Genomic DNA, 20,423 nt, shown 5'->3' with positions numbered 1-20,423 from the left:
GAGAATCGCTTGAACCCAGGAGGTGGAGGTTGCAGTGAGCCGAGATCACACCACTGCACTCCAGCCTGAGACTCCGTCTCAAATAACAAAAAACAAAAACAATCCATGACTCAACTCCTAAATCTAACAGCAGCCGACAGCATAGCTGCCCTCTCCCCACAGAGGTCTCAGCATCTCACGTTAGAATCCTGTTCTCTGGATCTAGCCGGTTTCTAACTTTGAGACTATAATGTGGAGAATTAACAGCACTAGGGTCACCCCAAAGCTTATCTGAACCTCTCACTGGTACCACTTGGGGTGGGGAAGCCTTCAGATTCCCTTCCAGCTGCTGAGCAACAGCGCCACCTGGCAACCTTCTCAGCAAAGCCATGGAGCTGTGCCAAGCCACCTGACTCCTCCTAAGCCCGCCCCAAAGAGAAGAGCAAGATCAGGTTGCAGGAGCAGCCCCTGCAAGACAAACTCCTGGTTAAAAAAAAAAAAAAATCACTCAAGGCCAAAGCAACATATAACCACGCCCAACTGGCTTGTTTTATTGGAGAAGGGGACACAGAATAAACAACGTGAGACAGCTGGGACCTGAGGCTGGAAGAACCCCTCCCCTCCCCATACATGCCCACTGCCCCAAATAAAAAATAACCAACTATGGGAGAGCAGCCGAGACAGCAACTGGGGCAGGGGAAGGAGACACGGAACTCGAGGGCAGCGGTGAAGAGACCATGCGTGTGCTGGGAGGGCCCAGAGGGAGCGGCGGCACAAACAGCGCAGGTACGAGTCTGTGTCTTCCCCGGGGTTATGTATAAATATAGAGAGATGACGCCTTCTCTCCCCTGCTCTCCCTTCCGCTCCGTACTGCTCGCCGCGGTCCCAGCTCCTCTTTCCACATGAGGGCGAAGGGAAGGGGGGATGAACAAGTCATCACCGAATTGCAATCAGACCCACATCCATCAGCTTCTGGATCTTCTGTGCTATTACAGGATTCTTTAAGTGTCTACAGAGGAAGACACAGTTATTTGAAATGAGACAACCTTTAAAGTCTTACTTGCTTTCTCAGCAAGCCCCAATTCAACCCCCTCTACAGAAGGCCCCGGCGGGGAGGGGTCCTGGCGAGGCTTGCTCCACTTTGCAGAACTTGCCAGTCCTAAGCCCACGACACAGCTTCGTCAAGACCTTTCTCCCAGCTAAATGGGCCTTTCCAAATGACTGCTTAAGCTATCACGACTAACAAAGCCCTTCCAGCTCGCCACCCCCTGCCAATCTCCTTAAGTTTGGGAAGAATGACAGAATTCCTCTTCCTCGCAGACTGAGCACACCACCCCCCAGCCGCGTGCACTCATCTGCCTGCTTTTGTTCTCCATTTCCAGCAAGGCTGCCTCTCTGACTCTACGTACTCGCTGAGTGCCTGAGGGTCCTTCTGCATCTGTTCCAGGATAAGGCGCATGGCTGGGTCACTCATGATCTGCTGCACCTCAGGGTCGGCCATGGCTCGTCGCTTCACATCTTCGGGGCTGTCGTGCCGGTTGTACTGCGCCATCATACAGCGCTGGTAGCCATCTGCTGCCTCCTGCAGTCCAGAGCAGACAAAGGGGAAGCATGTTAGGACCACCCAGCTCACTGCGCTTCAGTAGGTCCAAGATAACAGAGGTAACTGACAAGGGGACAGAGAGCAAGTAAGAGAGAAACAGAGAGAAATGGAGGTGACAGGGAAGGTATCAGGGACTGAACATGGAAAAGACCCAACAGAGAAAGAGGCAGGAGGAGCCCCTGGAGGCCAGAAGCAGCCCCACCTTACAGCTGGAGTCCAGGTCTAGCGCCTTCTGGTACACATCCATGGCTTTGGTGTAGTCCTTCATCGCTTCCAGGGCAGCAGCTTTCCGTGTATAACCCTTGACTACAAACAGGAGAGGTGGCATGTTATCCAAACGCAGCGCCCAAGGCTGCTCCTTGCACCTCTTCACCTGCACGCCAACACTGTTCACACCTGCTGATGCTGGATCCTAAATCCTACAGGTCCCAAGGACACACCGGTAGACAAAGGGCTTGCCCTTTCCTTCTCTAATCTTTTGGCTAGAGACAGGGGACAGGCAACAGAAAGGCACTTACTGAAGGTCGGCTCCAGCTGTATACATTCCTCACAGTCCTAGAATGAAGGAGCAGAAAGAAATTAGGTTCATACCCTTGGACAAGCTCACTACAGGCAACTCAAGCATGTGGACTTCCAACTCTAACACCTCACCCAGCACCACACAGAGGTGACAACACCAGGAAAGACAACTCCAGATGATGGATCATCCCACACAAGACAAACTGCCTGGACTCTGCAAGAGGCTGATGTTATGAAAAACACAAAGCGGGGGACAATTCCAGTTTGAGAAACTGAAGAGTACATGACAACTAGACAAAATGCGTGGACCTTGGTCCTGAGAGCTTTGGAATCCAAAAACATTGCTGATTAAAAAAACAAAACAACACCGGGTGCGGTGGCTCATGCCTGTAACGCCAGCACTCTGGGAGGCCGAGGTGGGTGGATCACCTGAGGTCAGGAGTTCGACACCAGCCTGGCCAACATGGTGAAACCCCGTCTCTACTAAAAAAAAAAAAAAAAAAAAATTTGCTAGGCTGGTGGCTGCACCTGTAATAATCCCAGCTACTCAGGAGGCTGAGGCAAGAGAATCGCTTGAATCCAGGAGGCGGAGGTTGCAGTGAGCCAAGATCACACCATTGCACTCCAGCCTGGGCAACAAGAGTGAAACTCTGTCTCAAAAAAATAAAAACAAACAAACAAAAATAAATAAATAAAAAACCTCAGAGTTTTAAAATGTATTTTTGGAGAAGTGGGCAAGTCTGAGTATGGATGGACAGACGGCAGATGGCATCAGGCCTTGGTCTGGTGAGGTCGCATGTGCTGACAGTGCTGCACTGGACAGGGAGTCTTTTCAGGCAATGCGTGCACAAGACTTGGATGTCTCATTTTAAGTACCAAACGTATACAATTTCCCTTCACAAACAGTTCAGCAAAAACAGGTCAATATTTGTCAGATAAAGGGGGAAGATACACCAGATATTCACTATGTATTCTTCTCTTTGAAACATCTTCAAAGTGAGAAATAATGAGGAAGAGAACACAATGCAGTACACTGAGCTCCCGTGCTTAATTCCAACCCTCCCACCAAGAAGCCAGGACAGCAGCAGAAATCCCATTCATTCTTTCTCCAAGCTCTCATGATTGGGAAAGTACTGCCCACCTCCCAGGTGACTGACAACCTGCTATTCTTTGCCTCACAAATCAATACGCTTTTGACATGACTCTTGTACAATCCTACTAGTAGAAATGATGTCTCTAGGCCAAGACACCGACCCAGAAGACAGTGGCACAAAATATAAAAACCAACACAAACCCAGGTATGGCTGTTTCTAGACATGTCACACTGTCACCTTCCCACAATACGGTCCAGGTTTGTCAGCTAGAGAACAGTCGAAAAAAACTGCTGATAGAGGCAGGGTGGCTGAGATTCGAGAGGATGATGAGAACTCCACAGTGTCAAACAATCGTATTTGACCTAACTTGATATGACTGAGAACAGCAGAGCTACCTAGCTGAGCAAAACAGAAAAGCAAGGAAGGATGGTACAGCTGCTGAAAAACGTATGGTGGTTCCTCAAAAATTAAACATAGGCCAGGCGCAGTGGCTCATGCCTGTAATCCCAGCACTTTGGGAGTCCGAGGCAGGACGATCACTTGAGCCCAGGAGTTTGAGACCAGCCTGGGAAAACATGGTGAAACCCTGCCTCTATAAAAAATACAAAAATTAGCTGGGTATGGTGGTGCACACCTGTAGTCCCAGCTACTCAGGAGGCTGAGGTGGGAGGATGGTTTAAGCCAGGGAAGCAGAGGTTGCAGTGAGCTGAGATCGCGCCACTCCACTCTAGCCAGGCTGGGTGATAGAGCCAGACCCTGTCTTTAAAAAAAAAAAAAAAAAAAAAGAAGGGGGCCAAGCGCGGTGATTCACGCTTGTAATCCTAGCACTTTGGGAGGCTGAGGCGGGTGGATCACCTGAAGTCAGGAATTCAAGGCTAGCCTGGCCAACATGGTGAAAGCCCGTTTCTACTAAAATACAAAAAATTAGCCGGGCATGATGGCGGGTGCCTGTAATCCTAGCTACTTGGGAGGCTGAGATGGGAGAATTGCTTGAACCCGGGAGATGGTGGTTGCAGTGAGCCGAGATTGTGCCACAGCACTCCAGCGTGGGCAGCTGAGAGAGACTGTCTCAAACAAACAAACAAAAAAAAGTAAACACAGACACCACATGGCTCAGCAATTCCACTTCTTAAAAATGGTTAAAAAGGCAAAAACAAAGAAAAAAGAGGAAGGATACGGGGGTGAAAGGACCCACTTTCCAAGGTACCGCCAACCAGTAGTAGCAGGTCCCATATTTTACACACACACACACACACACACACACACACAACTATAAATCTGGGCAACACAGGAAGACCCCAACTCTACAAAAAAATTAAAAATGTAGCAGGATGTAGTGGCATGTGCCTGTGGTCCTAGCTCCTCAGGAGGCTGAGGCAGGACAGAGTGAGACACTGTCTCAAACATCATGATCATCATCAACTCAATGTTGATGAAAACACAGAGAGAAAACCCACTCCTCATGTGCAGGCTTTCAGTAATGGCCACCCCCACAGGTCTGCTCACCTTGAGTGCCAGCTGGAACTCCAGGAGTTTGGTGTAGCAGGCAGCTCGATTGCTGTATAATTTGGCATCTTTCGGGTTCCTTTTGATGGCTTCTGTATAATGCTTCATGGCCTGGGGATAGTCCCCTGGGAAGAAAAACAAAGACTATCTTTTAAAAAGCAAAAAGCCCCCATGTGTATCTGGCCATATTACCCCACAGCCAGGCACAGGAGACATACCCAGCGCCGCTCCCCCATCCCCGAGCTGCAGGCAGTACCTTTCTGAAAACACTCGTTGCCTTTGTTCTTCTCCTCCAAAGCCAGGTCGGGGTTTATGTAGGCCAGCCGCTCTTGCTCCTTCAGGATTTTCTCTGCCTACAAAACATAAATCTTGGAATAATAATTTAAACACTCATAATCATCTAAATTTTGGGCTTAAAAATCAGATTAGGGGCCGGGCACGGTGGCTCACGCCTGTGATCCCAGCACTTTGGGAGGCCGAGGCGGGTGGATCACGAGGTCAGGAGATCGAGACCATCCTGGCCAACATGGTGAAACCCCATCTCTACTAAAAATATAAAAAATTAGCCTGGTGTGGTAGCGGGCTCCTGTAGTCCCAGCTACTCGGGAGGCTAAGGCAGGAGAATGGCGTGAACCTGGGAGGCGGAAGCTTGCAGTGAGCCGAGATCGCGCCACTGCACTCCAGCCTGGGTGACAGAGCAAGACTCCATCTCAAAAAAAAAAAAAAAAAAAAAATCACATTAGGATTTCAATTTTCAGAGTATTGCTGGCAAGATTTTTTTTTTTTTTTTTTTGAGATGGAGTCTCACTCTCACCCAGGCTGGAGCGTAGTGGCACGATCTTGGCTCACTGCAACCTCCGCACCTCGCCCCTGCCCCGCCCCGAGTTCAAGCGATTCTCCTGCCTCAGCCTCCTGAGTAATTGGGATTACAGGCGTCTGCCACTGCGCCTGGCTAATTTTTTCGTATTTTTAGTAGAGACGGGGTTTCACCATCTTGGCCAGGCTGGTCTTGAACTCCTGACCTCATGATCCACCCACCTCAGCCTCCCAAAGTGCTATGATTACAGGCATGAGCCACTGTGCCTGGCTATTGCTGGCAAGATTTTAAAAGAAATTTACAGTCTTTACCATTAAGGTATACCATGAAAGAGAATGAATGGCACTGACACAACACTTGGTACAAAAATAAGCACTGTATGAAAAGGATGCACGCCTTACTAGCACAATTCATTTTCTCACCAATCCTTTCTCACGCCCTACATAATTTATGACAATTGGCCTAATTCACATCATTTTTGTTCTATAAAATAGTCAAAATGTTATGTTACAAGAACTATTAACACTCTTAATGCACAGGCCCTCAATATTAACACATTGAGTTTAAATCTTGGCCAATACCAAAAACTGAAAAAAAAAAAAAAAAAAAAAAAAAAAAAATCCACCAGATCACTTCCTACATGTTGTCACTGTTAAATGACAGAGAAAGAATCATGTAAGATGACCAAAGCTACTACCTAAAAAAAGGTCAGGTTCAGCCAGGCATAGTGGCTTATGCCTGTAATTCCAGCACTTTGGGAGGCTGAGGGGGGTGGATCACTTGAGTTTAGGAGTTCAAGACCAACCTGGGCAACACAGTGAGACCCCTTCTCTACAAATAGACAAATTAGCTGGACGTCCCAGGTGCAGTGGCCTGTAATCCCAGCACTTTGGGAGGTTCAGGTGGGTCGATCATGAGGTCAGGAGTTTGAGACCAGCCTGGCCCATATAATGAAACCCCATCTCTACTAAAAATACAAAAATTAGCACCTGTAGTCTTAGCTACTCGGAAGGCTGAGGCAGTAGAATTGCTTGAACCTGGGAGGCAGAGGTTGCAGTGAGCAGAGACCATGCCACTACACTCCAGCCTGGGTGACAAATAGAGACTCCATCTCAAAAAAAAAAAAAAAAAAAAAAAAAAAAAAAAAAAAATTAGCTGGACGTGGTGGCACACGCCTGTAATCCTAGCTACTCAGGCTGAGGTGGGAAGATCATTGAAGCCCAGGAGGTTGAGGCTGCAGTGAGCCATGATTGTGCCACTGTCCTTCAGCCTGGGTGAAAGAGTGAGACCCTATCTCAAAAAAAAAAAAAAAAAAAAAAAGTCAAGTTCATTATTAAATAAAACAGTAAGAAATAATGGCTCAATTATTAGGAAAACAAGAAAATACCCCTATTCTTTTCCTACCCACCTGCTGGCATTTCTTGAGCACATCTGGGGTTCGGTGCTCTGCCAGAGACTTGTTATAGAAATGGATGGCATCCTTGTACTTTTCTTCTTTGAAGTAGGAGTTGCCAATTCGAGCATACGCTCTGATAAAGAAAGAGGAACAAGGACTGCTTAGGACAAAGAGATAAGGTCAGCTCCTGCAGAAAAACACACCTGCAGCTAGAAAGGCCCGCATCACTGCCTTCAACACCTTTTGTCTTGCCTCCGGTGACCTTCTTGCCAGCCCTTTCTTAACAAAGCAGATTCTATGGCCAGCAGCCCTCCTCCCCATGCAGAGAAACTTAAGTCTTGGACAGCAAACCCTCCGCGCTACTCAAGATATTCTGGAAGGTCGAGCCTACTTGGCAATCTGTCGATAGTCTTCTCGGTTTTCTCTCCCCACTTCAATGGCCTTCTCACAAAGCTCCCGGCACTTATTGTAGTCGCCCTTTTCAAAGTATACCGCTGCCAGGCAGGATGGTTAAGAAGGAACAGTCAGTCCTTACTTCTTCCCTCAGAGACACCCAACAATTCCCTTGCCCCTTGTTTCTGGGCCTCACCTGCTTGATTGGTAATGTAAGTCATGTTGGTGGGGTCCAGCTCCTTGGCTTTGTCATAATGCTTCAAGGCTGTGTCAAAGTCTTTCTTCTTGTAGGCATCGTTCCCCAGCTCTTTTTCCTTCAGTGCCTAGATGAGGTTTAAGAAGAAGTGAGTGCTGAGGAAATCTATCTCAGGTGACAAAGACAGCAAGAATCTATGATCTGTCACAAGTTCTGAAATACAACTAACATGCATAGAATTCTAGCAAGTTCTCCTGAAGGCCTCTTCATCAATCAGCTATAGATAATACAGTCCAGTATCAGCCGTTAGAATGAAAACTAACTTCATCTTTGCTTGCTCTGAAACGCCTCCTTTTCCACCTACTCTCCTGGATCTTTGTCAGGAAGCAGAGCACTTCTTTAGGGGAGAGCAAATCCCTTTGACTTGAAGCAACCGGTGAGGACAGCAGAGTTTTGGACCAGGCTTTATTCTGAGGCTGCAGCAGATCTGGTGTCGGTCTTGTGGTTGCCTCAGGGTCTTAGTTGTCAGGGAACCACAGCAGAGGGGGTGGTGAGAGGATGAGAAGCGGCTGAGTGGCACGAGTCTTCGGCAAAGCTCACTACCGCCCACAACGGAGGGCCTTTTTCCAGCTGAGACACCCTAAACAACCAACGCTTACCCATTTCAAGGTGCTAAATTTGGCAACAATCTGCTGTTCCAGTTTACAAGGAGGGAAATGAAATCGTTGAGGCGCATGCCTCCTGCTCTAAAAGAGTGCTGCTTAGCGGACACTCCCAACCACACACCATGTCCAGCCAGGAAGCAAAGGCCTAAGGATTGATGTGGACAACATTCTTCTGGATCACGACAAGGACGTGAATTAATCCCAACTTTCCAGTCTTGCTCTGACCAACATTCACACTGGCAGCAATGAAGCCGCTGTGGCGACCATGGGAAGGGCAACTCCTGCTGCTCACTCTTTGCTACACATTACTCCTAGGAATTCTCTTGTGAAGCTCATCTTTTTTTTTTTTTTTTTTTTTGAGACAGAGTCACCCAGCCTGGAGATCTCAGCTTATTTCAACCTCTGCCTCCCGAGTTCAAGCGATTCTTCTGCCTCAGCCTCCCAAGTAGCTGGGACTACAGGCGCCCACCATGACACCTGGCTAATTTTTGTATTTTTAGTGAAGATGAGGTTTCACCATGTTGGTCAGACTGGTCTTGAACTCCTGACCTCAGGTGATCTGCCCACCTTGGCCTCCAAAAGTGCTAGGATTACAGGCGTGAGCCACGACGCCTGGCCTGAAGCTGATTTTTTAACATGCTAACCATTCTAACAAATAATAGCCATAAGTTCAGCACATACTAAAGCACTCAAAATAGTTACAGGTGGGCACAGTGGCTCTTGACTGTAATCCTAGCTGAAGCAGGAGCATCGCTTAAGGCCAGGAGTTCAAGACCAACCTGGGAAACACAGCAAGACTCCGTTTCTAAAAAAACCATAATAATCATGGTCAATCAAGGTCAACAGATGTCCCCATTCAACATAAAGATTTCTAGTTGTTTATAAATAGGTGACAGCGAGGAGAGAAAAAAACAAGACCTGCTTCTTATTCTCTGGAAGATCTTCTTCCATTGGCTCTGGCTTGGTCTCCTTTTTGGGAGGCGGTGGTGGTGGAGGTGTTGCAACCTCTTCCTCCTCATCCATACTGCCCAGATCGACCCCAAGGAGGACGCTGAGAGTGGTCATGATCCGGGGATCTTGTAGTTTCCTAGTATTGATTTAAAAAAAGAAAGAAGAATTGTAATTACTCCTCCCCACAATCAGTATTTTAACTCCCACTTACTATTAAAGTCATATTCCTGTGTTTAGAAGCTCCTCACCCATCAAAAGATGGCTAGATTTTGCACCACTCCTGAGTTACAATTGAGGAATACTCAAACCATCAAAACATCATCTAAAATAGAGTCAACAAAAATAAATAAAATGAAGTCACAGATAGCCGGGCACGGTGGCTCACACCTGTAATCCCAGCACTTTGGGAGGCCAAGGCGGGCAGACCACTTGAGGTCAGGAGTTTGAGACCAGCCTAGCCAACATGGTGAAACCCGTTGCTACTACTAAACATACAAAAATTAGCCGGGCGTGGTGGTGTACACTTGTAATCCCAGCTACTCAGGAGGCTGAGGCAGGAGAATCGCTTGAACCCAGGAGGTGGAAGTTGCAGTGAACTGAGATCACACCACTGCACTCCAGCCTAGGTGACAGAGCGAGACTCCATCTTGAAAAAATAAAACAAAACAAAACGAAGTCACAGAGGTCAACTTTATTCCTCAAGGTTGGCAGATACACAGAGGAATGAGTTGTTTTAGGTATACTTCCGTAGCTGATCTCAGGAGCCAGTGGATTGAGATAGAGATGGATACCAGTACAAGATTTAGACACATCTTTACACATGAACTTCAACCCTGTTTCCACTCTGATATACCAACAGAGACAGTAGGGCCTAAGTAGATGGAAAGGATGGGGATGACGCTAGATCAGAATTCTAGAAGAGCAGGCAAGAGGTGTATACAGATGACAAGGAACATTCTAGATTACTGTGATATATGCTCCCCTGACCCTTTCTATAATCACAAATAAACGACCACCACCTACTGCTCTGCAGAGAATAAACAAAGGCAGAAACTGCAGTTTAGACCAGGGAACCCTCTGCTGTGAGGTTACAGGAAGAAAGCATAACATTCCCCCTGATTTCCAGAACCTTAATGAGCGGCGTCCACTTACGTGCCCAGGTCAGAAGGCTTGTTTCGTAGCTGCTCTATCAGCTCCCGGTAGGTAGGATCACTGAGTAGTGTCCTTGTCCTGGGATCACTCTCCAACTTCTGATACAGATTAGGCATGTTGAAAGGGTTCATGAATTTTCTCTCTGTCCGAGTAAAGGAAAGCACATCACTATGAAATGAGTTCACTAGAATTACTGTGTCCCATACCCTACCAGACTGATATTTCTCGGGGGGAAGACTCAAAATTAATCCCATTAATAATAAGAACGAAAACTGTGCGTGGTACCTACCTGCCAACCTGGCCTCCATATTCTGTAAACCCTCTTTCAGTTGAGGGTTATTTGCCTCGTGTTTTAAGCCCTCCTCATAGGTTCGCTTCGCTTCTTCAAAGCGGTTTAAGAACTCTAGAGCTGCTGCTTTTCGTGAATAGCCCTTAAACCACCAAAGACAGGCACAAAGTAAAGAACACCCAGAGATAATCTAGAAGATGAACTCAAAAAAGAACAATTCTACTTTTATGGGGGAAAAAATGAGTATTCACATGAAGGCCAAAGAGAAAAAAACGAGAGGAGTAGGCTACGAGGCCAAGGCTGCTACTTTAAGGATCCATCCAAATAGCAGAGGCACATCTGCCCCACCCCGTTCACCTCTGATCAACTGTGGTCAGTTACTTTGGCAACATTTTTTTTCCCTTTTTTTTTTTTTTTGGTAAAGACAGGGACTCCTTATGTTGCCCAGGCTGGTCCCAAACCCTTGGGCTCCAGTAATCCTCCTGCCTCAACCTCCCAAAGTGCTGGGATTATAGGCGTGAGCCACTGCACCGGGCCTCTTCCTCCTTTTTTTTTTTTTTTTTCCTGAGACAGGATCTTGCTGTGTCACCTGGGCTGGAGTGCAGTGGCACGATCTCAGCTCACTGCAACCTCCACTTGCCAGGCTCAGGTAATCCTCCTGCCTTAGTCTCCTGAGTAGATGGGAGTACAAGCACATGCCACCATGCCTGACTAAATTTTTTTGCATTTTTAGTACAGACAGGGTTTCACCATGTTGGCCAGCCTAGTCTTGAACTCCTGACCTCAAGTGATCCGCCCACCTCAGCCTCCCAAAGTGTTGGGATTACAGGCGTGCGTCACCGCGCCCAGCCCCAGCCTCTTCCTTCTTAGTACCAAAAATAAAGCCTGTATTACAACTAATGGCTACCTTAGATTTAATGAAAAATGCCATTTCTGAGGAGGATACTCAAACAGGGAGGTGGGTAGGTAACTATCAGTGTATCAGGACAGGTAAACCTCAGGCCACCAAAAGGCATTTCTGGAGAGGTCTGAAGGGCCTCTCTCCCTCCAGTGCCCACAGCTGACCTTGCCCCAGTCAGGCTTTAGGTCGACGGTCTTGCAGCCATCCTCGTAAGCCTTCTGGTAGTCTCCTTTCTTGGCATACGCAGCAGAACGGTTGCTGTACAGCACGTGGTTGTGAGGATCCAGCTTAATGGCTTCGGAGTAGCACTGTAAGGCATCGTCGATGTTGCCTGCGCTCAGGGCCTTGTTGCCTTTCTCCTTCAGCTCACTGACCTGAGGGGAAAGGAACACACAGCTTCTCTATGATGTGCCCATTTAATCCTAAGCTTTAAAGACAACACTCATTCTTTTATGTAGTTACCAACAAACAAATAGGTGACTTTACAGATCAGAAGAGAGAAAAGCAGTTCATTTATTTAATTTCTCACACCTTCCCTAAGGAGCCAGCAAAGAAAAAATAAGCACGGGCAAAGAGCCCAGGCTGCACTCCACGCTGGCCCCCATGTGACGAACGAGGGCTCTGCCACTCTTACGGTCTCCACATGGAGCTCACGAAGCCACTCCAGAATGTACCACATGCTCCTTCCATGGAAAAGTCAATTCATTTGCCACAGATTTCCAAAGCATCCAAACGACAAACAGAGCACAGCCCTAGTCACCCCTCACAGGAAGAAGGTGGGCGGAATGGCACTGATACATGCTCCAGTGACCCAAAGGCTGTGGGATGGCAGTGGAGGCTTCTCTTTCCTGGGAGCGGCAAGATGCTTGCTTGCCTATGGTGTAATTGCCATCTCCTCCCATCAGAGAAGAACTGGTCTCCATTTCCTGGGGGGGCAACATTAATCTTCATTAATGGGTAACAGTCAAGCTAGCCCCCCAAATTGATTCCTGCCATTCTTAAATATTACTACATTACAAAGGGGATGGAGGATAAAGAAATGCTACTATGGTTTAAACCTCTCCCTTCTCAAACATACAGAGTGCACGAAGTAAGGATACAGCAGGCTTTTGTTTTGTTTTGTTTTGTTTTTTGAGACGGAGTCTCACTCTGTCACCCAGGCTGGAGTGCAGTGGCATGATCTTGGCTCACCGCAACCTTCGCCTCCCAGGTTCAAGCGATTCTCCTGCCTCAGCCTCCCAAGTAGCTGGGATTACAGGCGCATACCCGGACGCCTGGATAATTTTTGTAATTTTAGTAGAGACGGGGTTTCACCATATTGGTCGGCTGGTCTTAAACTCCTGACCTCAGGTGATCCACATGCCTTTGCCTCCCAAAGTGCTGAGATTACAGGTGTGAGCCACTGCGCCTGGCGGCATACAGCAGTTTTAAAAAGTGAGGCAGCTCTGCCTGGCCGCCCCACCGACTGGGAAGTGAGGAGCACCTCTGCCTGGCCGCCCAACTGACTGGGGAGAGACGAGCACCTCTGCCCACCTGCCCCACCATCTGGCAAGTGAGGAGCGCCTCTTCTGGGCCACTGTGCAACCCTCCAAGTGTGAAGTGACAGCCTTGTGTGTGATCTTTCTGCCCTCCCCAAGTTTGCATTTTCCACATTAAAGTTTACTTTTTAATTAAAAAAAAAAAAAAATGTGAGGCAGGCCTTTGCCCTGTCAGAACAGGGTGCTCACTAAAGGGTTTCTCCTCACTGAGCTGCCCCACAAAAGGTCAGGTGCCCCACAGCAGCCTACCTGAGGGCAGGCAACCCCTCGAGAAGCTCATTGTATTTATTATTATTATTTTTTGAGACAGAGTCTTGCTCTGTCCCCAGACTGGAGTGTAGTGGCACGATCTTGCCTCCGGCAACCTCTGCCTCCCAGGTTCAAGCGATTCTCCTGCCTCAGCCTCCTGAGTAGCTGGGATTACCGGCACCCACCACCACGCCCAGCTAATTTTTGTATTTTTAGTAGAGATGGGGTTTCACCATGTTGGCCAGGCTAGTCTCAAACTCCTGACCTCATAATACACCTATCTCAGCCTCCCAAAGTGCTAGGATTACAGGCGTGAGCCACCGCGCCCGGCCATATTTGTTTTTTTTTAAAGATGGCATCTCACTCTGTTACCAGCCTGCAGTGCAGTGGCATGATCACAGCTGACTGTAACCTTGAGCTCCTGGGCTCAAGCAATCCTCCTGACTCAGCCTTTTTTCTGTGTGTGTGTTTTTTTTTTTTTTTTTTTTTTGAGACAGAGTTTCACTCTGGTTGCCCAGGCTGGAGTGCAATAGCGCGATCTCGCCTCACCACAACCTCTGCCTCACAGGTTCAAGCGATTCTCCTGCCTCAGCCTCCTGAGTAGCCGGGATTACAGGCACGCACCACCACATCCGCCTAATTTTGTATTTTTAGTAGAGACGGGGTTTCTCCACGTTGGTCAGGCTGGTCTTGAACTCCTGGCCTCAGGTGATCTGCCCGCCTTGGCCTCCCAAAGTGCTGGGATTACTGGTGTGAGCCACTGCGCCTGGCCAACTCAGCCTTTTAAGTAGCTGGGACTACAAGTGTGTCACCACGCCTCGCTGTTTTTTTCTTTTTGTGGTAGAAATGGTGTCTCGCCATATTGCCCAGGCTTGTCTCAAACTCTTGGCCTAAAGCAACCCTCCTGCCTCAGTCTCCCAAAGGTGAGCCCCCACACCAGACCAAAATATACCTTCTAAGAGGTAAACGTTCTGTGAGATAGAGTTATGTCACCGAAGTCACTCACTCATTCTATGTATTATCCACTCACCACCCAGTAAACTGATGCAAGAAATAATTTTGTCAAGAGAAATGATTTTAGACTGTAATCTCAGCACTTTGGGAAGCTGAGGCGGATGGATCACCTGAGGTCAGGAGTTCCAGACCAGTCTGGCCAACATGGTGAAACCCTGTCTCTACTACAAATACAAAAATTAGCCGCTGCCGGATGCGGTGGCTCACGCCTGTAATCCCCGCACTTTGGGAGGCCCAGGTGGGCAGATCACCTGAGGTCAGGAGTTCGAGACCAGCCTCAACATGGAGAAACCCTGTCTCTACTAAAAATACAAAAAAAAATTAGCTGGGCATGGTGGTGCATGCCTGTAATCCCAGCTACTCAGGAGGCCGAGACAGGAGAATTGCTTGAACCTGGGAGGTGGAGGTTGCGGTGAGCTGAGATAGCGCCATTGCACTCCAGCTTGGGCAACAAGAGCGAAACTCAGGCTCAATAAATAAATAAATAAATAAGCCGGATGTGGTGGTGCATGCCTTAGTCCCAGCTACTCAGCAGGCTGAGGCAGGAGAATCATTTCAACCTGGGAGTCGGAGGTTGCAGTGAGCCGAGATTGCACTGCTGCATTCTCACCTAGGGGACAGAGTGAGACTGTATCTGAAAAAAAAAAAAAAAAAAGAGAAATGATTTTGGAATCCTCAAACAGAGAGATCAGGAACTTCCATCAATCAATCAGAGACCTTACAGAGGAAAGGGCAGAAAGAACCTGCCAAATTAAGCAAACAAGGGATAAAAAATCCTAGAGCCCAAGACGGAGGCCAGAAGACAAAGAGTTAACAAAACTCAAGTGGTATCAAGAGGCAGCTGGTGAAGTTCCTGCCTATGCTTTAGAAAAGCATTTTTCAGACACAGTACTGATCGGCAGTGGGTCAGGAAATCAATTTTGTAGGTCATGACCAGCATTTTAAGAGACCAAATGGGACAAAAAATACCATCACACAGTGCACATAACAGTAAATACTGTTTTGCTGAATGTGTTACATGGCTGTACGCCTGAGCTGGGTTAAATGTAAGAAGTGTATCATTGTGGGATTTGAAAGGCCCCTATTGAAAAAAAAACAAGCCTGAACATTCAAAATCTGTCCAACTTGTTTTTTTTTTTGGAGATGGAGTCTCGCTGTCATCCAGGCTGGAGGGCAGTGGCACAATCTTGGCTCACTGCAACCTCCACCAGCCGGGTTCAAGCAATTGTCCTGCCTCAGCCTCCCATGTAGCTGGGACCACAGGCGCGCGCCACGATGCCCGCCTAATTTTTTTTTTTTTTTTTTTTGAGACGGAGTCTCGCTGTCACCCAGTCTGGAGTGCAGTGGCGCAATCTCGGCTCACTTCAAGGTCCGCCTCCTGGGTTCAAGCGATTCTCCTGCCTCAGCCTCCCAAGTAGCTGGGACTACAGGCACGTGCCACCACATCCAGCTAATTTTTGTATTTTTAATAGAGACAGGGTTTCACCATATTGGCCAGGCTGGTCTTGAACTCCTGACCTCGTGATCCACCCGCCTCGACCTCCCAAAGTGCTGGGATTACAGGCGTGAGCCAGTACGCCTGGCCCCCTTTTTTTTTTTTTTTTTATGTATTTTTACTAGTGACGGGGTTTCTCCATGCTGGACAGGTTGGTCTCAAACTCCTGACCTCAGGATCCGCCCACCTCGGCCTCCCAAAGTGCTGGGATTACAAGTGTGAGCCACCACACCTGGCCCAACTTGAGTATTTTCTAAACTAAAATACAAACCTCAAAGTTGAAAATGAAAACAGAAGGTAGAAAAATCGTGTTTGTTTTCAGGAATGGCTTCCAGATGGTGGGCTCAAACACACCTGGGGTTAAATGCCAGGTCATCTGTACAGCTGCCATGCCAGTTTGCTGTCCTGAGTTAAGTCAAATATTCATTCACCATCTACCTACCTATACACACACTTCTATCACGAGTGGTGGTGATTTAAAAACAAACATTTTAAGACCAGGCAAGGTGACTCACGCCTGTAATCCTAGTGCTACTACAGTGGGAGGCCAAGGCTAGAGGATTGCTTGAGCCTAGAAATTTGAGACCAGCCTGGGAAACAGCAAAACTCCCGTCTCTACAAAAAATTTTAAAATTAGCCAGTTCTTGTGGTGTGCCCAGCTACTCAGGAGACTGAGGCAAGAGGATCGCTTGAGGCCAGGAACTTGAGGCTGCAGGGAGCTATGATCCCACCAGGGCACTTCAGCCTGGGCCACAGAACCAGACCCTGTCTCTAAAAAAAAAATACAAAATAAATTTGGTAACAGAAATCGTTTCTTTCTTTTTTTTTTTTTTTGAGACGGAGTCTCACTCTCTCACCCAGGCTAGAGTGCAGTGGCGCAATTATGGCTCACTGCAACCTACGCCTCCAGGGTTGAAGCAATTCTTCTATCTCAGCCTCTCCAGTAGCTGGGATTACAGGCCTGCGCCACCATGCCCCGCTAACTTTTGTACTTTTAGTAGAGAGGGGGTTTCACCATGTTGGCCAGGCTGGTGTCGAACTCCTGACCTCAGGTGATTCGCCCACCTTGGCCTCCCAAAGTGCTGGGAGTATCCGCGTGAGCCACTGCGCCCAGCCGAGATCCTTTTTTTTTTTTTTTTTTTTTTTTTTTTTTTATGAGACGGAGTCTCGCTCTGTCGCCCAGGCTGGAGTGCAGTGGCGTGATCTCAGCTCACTGCAACCTCCGCCTCCTGAGTTCACGCCATTCTCCTGCCTCAGCCTCCAGAGTAGCTGGGACTACAGGTGCCCACCACCACGCCCGGCTAATTTTTCTTTTGTATTTTTAGTAGAGACAGGGTTTCACTGTGCTAGCCAGAATGGTCTCGATCTCCTGACCTCGTGATCCGCCTGCCTTGGCCTCCCACAGTGCTGGGATTACAGGCTGAGCCACTGCGCCCGGCCCCAGATCCTTTCTTAAAGGTAAAAGAGCGACGTCTTATTCCAGAAATCTTTTCCTCACCTATACTACAGCTCATTTAACCCTAGATACAACTGAAGTATTATATGGGCACAAAAAGTTTACTAACTTCATTTCCACTCTTAATACAGCAAGGAAGCTCAAGCTTTGCCTAAAGCAGCAACTGCTACAGGAGACCAAAGGCTCAGCTTTGTAGCTCACACCAAAAAAAGGATGGTAGTCACTACTCCATCGAGATGTCTTATTTAAGGGGAGCGCGTGGGCGATCTCAGTTTTACGGCCCTGAAGTAAGAACCAGATACCAGGTATAGCTTCAGAATTGTCACCCCCAAGTGTTACGGGCCTGGAGCGAAGAGGGTAGTACTCCCGAGCGGGAGGATAATTTCTCGGAGGTTGGTAGAGGTTTCTTGGAGGTTGTTTTGTCCTTTTTCTTCCGATGAATCATTGCAGCTCAATGACAGCTTCCAATGGAACAAAACCTCTAGGCCTTTCACAACCACAAGCTACTGAGGACATAACCAAGTCACTGAAAGAAAGCAGCAACCGCTTCAAACTCGGCCCCTCAAATGCTCAATAGAGGCCCATAACTTCCAGCAGTTGATCTCTGTAAATTGTCTACAACCACCCCCGGGTAGTCAGAAACCCATCTTTCAGACCCACCTTTCGGAAGTATCGGTCCTCGGTCACTCCACAATCACACACAAGCATACAAAAAGGGGGGGAGGGGCCGCAATACATTTGTAAAACACTGCCAGTGATGGAATTCGTTCCAAGGACTTTTGCGGCACCCTTCCCTTTCCTGCATCAGGTAGAGTCGGTCTGTCGCTCATCAGACCCCCGCTCAACGCTCTCCCACCCTGACCTTCTCAGATGTAGAAGTGTAAGATTTGCCCCAACTGGATCCCAGGTTGCTAAGATCCTCGGCTACTCCCAGGGTATTCCCGTCCCCGCTCCCTGGATCCGTCCAAGTTCCTCGTGGTTAAGTCCCGAGCTTTTTCTCCGTCGGCCGTCTCAGATCTCCCGGAGGGCTACCTCGCGGGTGCGGACCCCGGCCCCTGGCCCACCTCCACCCCGCCCCCTGCGGCCCGCACCCTCCCCAGCATGGCCCGCAGCCGCCCCCTCGGGACGCCTTCAGGACCCGGTCGCGGCCCCTCTTCCCGCCGCCGGCCGGACTCACCCAAGCTGTGGCCTCCTCCCGGTCCTCCTCGCCCAACCAAGGGGCGATGGGCGCTCCCCAAGACCGGCCTCGCTACAGATCCCGCTCCCGCCCGCCGCCCGCGGCCCTCACCTCCCCGCCGCCGCCCCGTCCGGCCCCAGCACCCAGCTCCGGTCGCCTCGATCCGGCGCCCGCCCCGCCCCCCTACCGCGGCCTGGCCTCCGCCGGTCCCCGAGCAGTCTCGCGGCCTCAGCCTGCCCCTCCCCCTTCACCTGCTCCATAGCGCAGAGCGGCTCGGAACCCCGTTGAATCCAATCCGTCCGCTCCGCGTTCCCAACCGCACGCGCCGCCTTCTGGAACCTACTAGAAGCTGCCGGGACCCCGGCTCCCGCCCCTTCCTCGCCCGCTCACTGGTCGAGTTCTTCTATGGGGAAATCTCTGTGCTGCTCTACTATTGGCTTGAGGTCCAGCCCATCATTTCCACTTCCCTCTCATTGGACAGCGGGGAGTAATTCCCTCAACCCTGCCTCCCCTGCACCTCAGGATTGGGCGCTCCTCTATAAACCCACCCATCCCAGGCTCCACGAATGGAGGGAGGAGCGGACTTCTGCGATACGGATTGGTCTTTTGCACTGCCAATCGTAGTCGCGCTGGCCGCGCCCATTGGTTCTGTTCGTTCTGGAAGTTTCCACCTCACCCATTGGGCTGCCGGACTCCACGTCGGAACCGCCTTCAGAATGAGAGCGATTCCAATTGGGCGGAGGGTTGCCAACTCTTTGCACTGATTGGTTTAAATCGCTGCCCTTCAAAAGGCCGGGTTTCGCCCCGCCCGTGGCATATGGGAGTACCGGCTACAGTCGGGGTCTGTAGCTGTGTCTCCGGCGATTGCGGGGCATGTTGGTTGCTTTTCCCCTCGCTCCCGAGTGCTGCGAGTTCCAGGCGGTCCCCGGGATCGCCAGCGGCACAGGGCCCCAGCCCTTCGCCCGCGCATCGGGATGGGGGTCCTAGTCGGTGGGAGCTGCCTGGCCCTCGAGCGCCAGCTGCCCGCGTTGTCCAGCGCTCCGGCCTCGGCCTGGCCTTCCTGCATCCTGGCTGTTAGGTTCTGAATGTTCCAGAAATGCCACGTGACCGCGAGGGCGCATGGGCTGGACAGTCGAGGGATCTCACCGCGGCGGGCCCGGCTGTCCCGCTGGGCGTCCTCAGTGGAACCGCACACCCTCTCTGAGCGCGCCGGTCGTTTGGTCCTGTAAGGCCAAGGGGAATTGGTGCGGTGTTTAGCACGCGGGAAGCACTTAACGAGAGGGAGCTGCCGCTCAGCCATCGTGAGTCCGATGTAAAGGAGTGAAGGAGACGAAGAACGGAATCAGTAGTTGACCGCCTATGAGCTGGCGAGTTGTGGCCTGGTAGGGTCTTAAATCCCAGCCCCAGAAGTCAGAGGCAGGGCAGGCACCCCAAAGCGTGGAAGAGATGCACCTGCGGAGTGAAAAATGCTGCTATTGCTTCTAGGGTCAGCTGTGGTTCCTGGAACAAAGGAGCCGCATGACTCGGATCTGGCGATGATCTTGGGCTCTGCAGTGTCCTCATCCTTCCCCCTCTCTGGGTAATGCTATCTTCCCAGGGTTTAAAGTGTGTCCTCTCTGCTAGTAGCTTGTCTCCACAGCCTCATCTTTAATTCCACCTGCCCCACCCATTTTGGACACTGCAGCCAAGTTGCAGCAGACCCGCAAACGTGGTAATCCCTCATTTGAAAGTGCTGGAGGCTTTAGGATGGGGTTCAGGGCCTGTGCAATCTAACCGCCTGCTTTTTTTTTTTTTTTTTGAGACGGAGTTGAGTCTCACTGTCTCCCAGGTTGGAGTGCAGTGGCGCCATCACAGCTCATTGCAGCCTCAACCTCCTGAGCTCAAGCCATCCTCCCACCTCAGCCTCCCAAGTACCTGGGGTTACAGGCAAGCACCACTATGGCTAGCTAATTTTTCTATTTTTTTTTTTTTTTTGTATAGACGGATTTCGCCATGTTGTCCAGGCTGGTCTTAAACGCTCGCTCTGTTTCCCA

The 20,423-nt window shown here is 49.5% G+C and overlaps 1 protein-coding gene across 3 annotated transcripts; it reads right to left on the bottom strand.

The window, feature by feature from the left end:
- Positions 1 to 504: 504 nt before the first annotated feature.
- Positions 505 to 20,195, bottom strand: STIP1 (stress induced phosphoprotein 1). Of its 3 annotated transcripts, none has more exons than XM_055233326.2 (14): positions 18,939 to 20,195; positions 11,626 to 11,835; positions 10,561 to 10,702; positions 10,272 to 10,413; positions 9,087 to 9,255; positions 7,504 to 7,630; positions 7,306 to 7,408; positions 6,927 to 7,047; positions 4,958 to 5,054; positions 4,702 to 4,826; positions 2,101 to 2,137; positions 1,785 to 1,888; positions 1,389 to 1,561; positions 505 to 988 (listed from the first exon to the last, which is right to left on the bottom strand). In XM_055233326.2, exons 1-14 carry the CDS (start codon positions 19,068 to 19,070, stop codon positions 916 to 918), a joined length of 1,755 nt encoding a protein of 584 aa, XP_055089301.1. In that variant the 5' UTR covers positions 19,071 to 20,195; the 3' UTR covers positions 505 to 915. The 3 variants fall into 3 exon arrangements, with proteins under 3 accessions (XP_055089301.1, XP_055089376.1, XP_055089406.1); XM_055233401.2 differs by having other exon boundaries at positions 18,642 to 18,940; XM_055233431.2 differs by lacking the exon at positions 18,939 to 20,195 and adding an exon at positions 18,642 to 18,789 and having other exon boundaries at positions 10,561 to 10,630.
- Positions 20,196 to 20,423: the final 228 nt, after the last annotated feature.

This window comes from Symphalangus syndactylus, chromosome 1 (genome assembly GCF_028878055.3).
Source record: "Symphalangus syndactylus isolate Jambi chromosome 1, NHGRI_mSymSyn1-v2.1_pri, whole genome shotgun sequence".
NCBI classification, from domain to species: domain Eukaryota; kingdom Metazoa; phylum Chordata; class Mammalia; order Primates; family Hylobatidae; genus Symphalangus; species Symphalangus syndactylus.
The sequence above is the reverse complement of the archived record's forward strand: the minus strand, read 5'-3'. Positions and strand labels throughout refer to the sequence as shown.

Bases quoted from the DNA above. Each gene is read 5' to 3' on its own strand.
- STIP1 (XM_055233326.2), bottom strand. From the start codon at position 19,070: ATGGGTGAGGTGGAAACTTCCAGAACGAACAGAACCAATGGGCGCGGC. The intron at 4,827-4,957 runs GTACTGCCTGCA...TTTTCTTCCCAG, and splicing joins CAACGAGTGTTTTCAGAAAG to GGGACTATCCCCAGGCCATG. The intron at 1,889-2,100 runs GTAAGTGCCTTT...TCCTGTTTGTAG, and splicing joins ACAGCTGGAGCCGACCTTCA to TCAAGGGTTATACACGGAAA.